This window comes from Triticum dicoccoides, chromosome 6B, assembly GCF_002162155.2.
Source record: "Triticum dicoccoides isolate Atlit2015 ecotype Zavitan chromosome 6B, WEW_v2.0, whole genome shotgun sequence".
Classification (NCBI taxonomy): domain Eukaryota; kingdom Viridiplantae; phylum Streptophyta; class Magnoliopsida; order Poales; family Poaceae; genus Triticum; species Triticum dicoccoides.
The window spans coordinates 556,568,329-556,573,312 of record NC_041391.1 but is presented as its reverse complement, the minus strand read 5'-3'; the positions used below and the strand labels follow the sequence as shown (position 1 = coordinate 556,573,312).

Here is a 4,984-nt window from a genome sequence, read left to right as displayed (position 1 = left end):
TTGGCATGCCAGAAATCAACATGTTTATGTACAGCTCACCATGCATGGTCCACACTCCACAGCAGCGACGACAGTTTGGTACAAAAACGATAATGGTCCAAGCAGTACAGCAAACTGGAAGGAAAAAAAATACGGAGCACATGGACGGACCGACAAGGCACGAGTTGAGCAATGGAGCTGTGCACTAAAGAGTGTACAGGAAATGGCCAGCCAACCAAACCAACCGGCGGCCTACTATATGTATGTGTCTGTATTTCTCTCTCTTTCTCCCGTATAGTACTTACTATTCAGCAAAATTTAACTTAATGAACAAACGGCGGCTACGATCTATCTGTATGATGGTGTGTACCTATTATGCTACCTGAAAAGAGAAAAAATCACTTCTGGTAGCAGCAGCAACTTTTGGTACCAACCCTTGTATATAAAGCTAATTGATGGACAGTGCTACGGATGAAAATATAACCATCAGGATCATGTGGCGTCGTTCCCGTTTTCTGCAGGTGGAGCATCTGGGGTGGCGTTGTTCCCGTTTTCTGCAGGTGGAGCATCTGGGGTGGCGCCGGTCCCGTTTTCTGCAGCTGGAGCATTCGAGGTGGTGTCGCTCCCGTTTTCTGCAGCTGGAGCATTTGAGGTGGCGTCGTCTGTGGTCAGGGTGGATAGACTATCGGACAGTGAGTTTGCCTCTTCGCTCTCGGACGGTGCTGCTGTTGAGGCACCATCCTCCGAGCCAATGTCAGAAGTTGCGTCCGAAGCCATGCTAGATGGCTCTGATGCTTCAGATATTTCAGGCTGTGGTTGTCTCAGCAGGCTCCAATACATGATGCTAGCTGTAAGAGTTAGGATCATCTTCTGGTTCACCTGTTCAATCAACATGAGCAAAAAGAGGGTATAAAACCAACAATTTGCACAGCACAGTTCCAATTCTCAATCAACAAGCATCATCAACATTTCTAAAAGGAAAATATTCAAAACAGTAGAGGAATATGCTATACTAGAATTTAGCTCCGATCCAGTTTAATTCAATGAAAAATGGAAATATTACAGGCTCAGTTCCATATTCGTAACAATGGCCCTTTACCTCTATAATGTCCTCTGGCAGTAGAAACACAGAACATCCGAGCTTTCTTGCAACACTAATGATGTAGGTAGCATTTAGCTTCTTTTCCTCGTCTGCAAAATCAAAAGAAATTAGCTATCAGCCAGTACTATGGTTCTTCTACTATTTGTAAAGAAAGCACATAATTAATTAATCAGAAACCAATTAAATAGCACATGTGGACCAAGAACAGACCAGCTTCTCCCTTTGTAACTACTTTCCAGTTCACAACCCTTGGCTGAACTGCACTAAGAAGTTCGAGGAAGAACACTCCATTTGATAAACTCTTATCCTGAAGGGGAAAATGGCAAGAAAAACATTAACAGCTGGAGTTTCTGATATGGTCACGCGAAAGCTATGGATATTAAAGTCACCTTGAAGCTTTCCATTCGAGATGTTCTTCCTGATGCTTTCACTTTGCTGTTTGCCCAGTTCAGTATATCTGCATCAGTAATTTGCTTTCCTTGGGATCCTTTGGAGTGGGATCTCAGTCTGTTTAGCAATTGAAGGATATTAAATCTCATCAATTGCCACAGAAGTGCTGAAAGACAACACAGAGAAACTCAAATTATATGTCCACTAAGTTATCAAGAACAGGGCATTAGCATTCACTACAAAGTTAGATATGATCAAACTCACCAACTATCAATTTCTTATTTCCCTGAACAATATCATTCCCAGCTAAATTTACTAATGAAAACTTTAACTCCTTCCCAATTTTTACAACTTGATTGCAGTTCTCCAGTTTCCTAAATGGCAACTTAATTGGAGGTTTTGATGCCAACTTCCAATTGACAGATCCAGGAGAAACTTTGTCAAGTACTTCAAGAAGTACCCATCTGCAAGATCATAAACTAAATCATCAACTCAGCAATTGATATAACACAATAACACAAGACATTATGAAAATATTCTTGTTACCCATTGCGAACATCTTCAAAAACATTATTCACGTATGACTCGACCCCAAGGCTGTTGATCCACATTCGGAAGGCCCTTTCTTCTCTGGATACTAGAACATCATCACGTGATGCTGTCTGTGTGAGTGTAACTTGTTTAATGTCACTAGTTAGACCATTCCTGCACATCATGGAATAATATCATTGAAGTGATCAATGGTCAGCATGGAAAAATCGTTAAAATCAACCCAAGAAACTTTCAATTTAAAATAGCTCGTATGACTTTGATCATATCTTAAATTTCTGGTCCTTTTTGAGAGCAGGAAATTCGGCACTTACCGATGCTGGAATATTTGTGCAACAAATGCAAGATTCAAGTTGGCAGAACCCTCAGTGATATCCTTTGGTGTAAGGTATCTTTTGCAGTCCAACTTCTCTGCTTGTTCAAGTACCATTTTTGCCCTTTCATCAGGATCCTTGGTCACCAGTGTGGTTTCAGGGGAAGTCTCTGGAGCAAGAGCTTTTAGAAGATAAGCATAGGCTTCACCATCCTGTAAGTAATTAACTTATGTGACCATCGGAAGTTGAACAGAGCAGGAACAGAAGCATGTCAAAGAACAACATAATGATGGATCAAGTACAGGGCGACATAACGTACGCTTTATTACATAAAAGGAAGAAAATAACATAAAGTGTTGGATAAACAATGTTGAAAAGCTAGCTGTTGCTTTGCCCACAAGACTCAAATTCAACAAGATCAACCAAATGTGTGACAGGCAGATTTTTGTATCATTGCAGGTGTATCAAAATTGCATATAATTAAGTGATTAGTAAGTGTTGTGACATGTTCTGTCATATGCACCTTCACATCCGAAGAGAAATTGTTGACAGTTTTCTTGTAGCCAGCCTTTTTCAGATGATGGTTCATCCATCGAAGCAGCATCTTTTCTGGTGACAAGCTCAACACTTCATCTATATCCTGTACAATATGCAATAAAATAGATTTTGTTTTGAGCAACGATGTACACTGGGAGTTGAAACAAAGGCAAAACACTTCTACTTACCTTACTGTCATCAAACAATTCCACAAGCTGGGGTGTCTTCTTAAGATTAAGATCAGCCAAAAGTTGAATCTGGTAATAAGTGAAGCAACTCTTTAGGTGATGAAGCAGGAGTTCAAGTGTTCAACCATAGTGTGTCCATTGAATTGCATAAAAAAATGTGAATCTCATTTCAATACTTACCTTTATGATTTGAGATATCAATCCAAGAACTAAATGAGGCTGCCAAACAAAACAATAGAAGTATGTGTAAGTCCCCACTTGATTTATTTAAAGGGAATTTATAGAACTGAATATGGGAATTGGGAGCATTTTTCCATTAGGTGAAAATAAACAAAGAAATATGAGATGTCCTACCTACTATTAAGTGATAAAATGAACAGGGACAAAGGACAGGCAGCAGTTAATAATGATAACAGTATTTATACCTAAATTTACCAACAAATTCATCAAAGAAAAAATTATATATCACTATACAGGACATGGAAGAATTAAAGGGAGACGAATGATTTATCTCATTGCAGAAGAAGGATAATTTAGAGCGCTGCAACATTTTTATATAGTGACAGTGCATCATGAGCTACAAGAAAGGATAACAAGTAGGGAACACAAGGCATACCCTTCCTTCCACTAAATCCTGGGTGCCAATGTTGACAACAGTACATCCAATGGCCTTTGCAGAGTTGAGGCACAGTGTGTGGTTTTCATTCCTCTCCCATGGGTTAAGAACTCTTTTCTTATTTATTGCTCTCTCATCAATGGTCCCAGGTACAGCTACATTGATCAACTTACTGACAAAAGATCCAGCAAAGAATTAACATCAGCTACAACTAGCAGGCAGTTTCTGTTGAAAGAGTAAATTGGCATGCGCCGTGTAGCTAGCTAGAAAGCCTTCTCACCAGAGCAGGACACCATCCCGAATAAGATCGAATAGCTGGTTGCCGGATGGGTCGATTGGCAAGTACTTCTTCAAGAATGGGTCTTCACCAAGGTAAGTGTTAATATGCGCCACGTAAGAAGACTTCTCCGCCTGGTTGAGATTGTGCAGCAGCGTAGTGATGGTGGATTTGAGGAACGACGACGAGTTCTTGCGGCCGCCAGCCCCGCCGCCGCCGGCAGCGGCGCTTCCTTCCTTGGCGCTCACCCTTGCTTGCAGATTCAGGTACTCCTGCAAAAACACCACAGCAAATTCCCCATTCGAACCGAATCTGTAAGACAATGACACACTCTTCCCCTCCACTGTAATACTAGTAATACTAGTAGTCAGGAACTATGAGGATCACCGAGATGTACCCGGAGGAAGGACTCGAACTCAATCTCCTGGTCGCTGTCAGGGTACGACTCCGACAAGAAGGCGGCGATCTCCTCCTCAGGGACCACTTCGTGAAGTCCCCTGAGCTTCTTCATCAGCCCCGGGAGGTTCTTGGTGGTGACATGGCCGGAGTCCCTCTTCAGAGACACGAACTGCAAAACCACAACGAGACATAAACCTCGAGTTGGAGCGGATGCGACGGAGGAGACTCTTAACAATAAACTGAGGTTTTCGGCGCAGAGGAGCAAGGAAGCCGTGGATTCGGGTCGTCACCTTGGCCTTGAGCGATCGGAGCTCCACCTGCGTGAACTGGCCCTGCAGGGAGGGGTCGGAGACGACGACCCCGACGAAGCCGGACATTTCCCCTCGCCGCGGCCCGATTCGACCGGGCTCCGGCGCGGCTGCGGGGAGATTTCAGATCAGGGACAAGGGAGCCGGGAAAAAGAAGGAACAGATCGTCCGCGCGCGGGTGGGGGGCTGCGGGGAGGAAGATCGAGATACCTTCCGAATTGCTCACGGTAATTCTGCCGTGCAGCCTCTGCTGCTCCTTCTCTTGCTGGCGTGCTTTCCTTGTGCTCGGGGAAAAAGGTGGGCAATGGCGTCTGGGAACTCCCAG

General features: G+C 43.3%; 1 protein-coding gene across 1 annotated transcript; it reads right to left on the bottom strand.

Annotated features, from left to right (window-relative positions):
- Positions 1–4,978, bottom strand: LOC119322482 (fimbrin-4-like). The gene is made up of 15 exons (XM_037595971.1): positions 4,870–4,978; positions 4,642–4,769; positions 4,350–4,520; positions 3,956–4,224; positions 3,676–3,847; positions 3,240–3,278; positions 3,060–3,128; positions 2,858–2,974; positions 2,335–2,546; positions 2,018–2,176; positions 1,736–1,935; positions 1,471–1,637; positions 1,292–1,388; positions 1,079–1,170; positions 1–858 (listed from the first exon to the last, which is right to left on the bottom strand). Exons 2-15 carry the CDS (start codon positions 4,726–4,728, stop codon positions 472–474), a joined length of 2,238 nt encoding a protein of 745 aa, XP_037451868.1. The 5' UTR covers positions 4,729–4,769; positions 4,870–4,978; the 3' UTR covers positions 1–471.
- Positions 4,979–4,984: the final 6 nt, after the last annotated feature.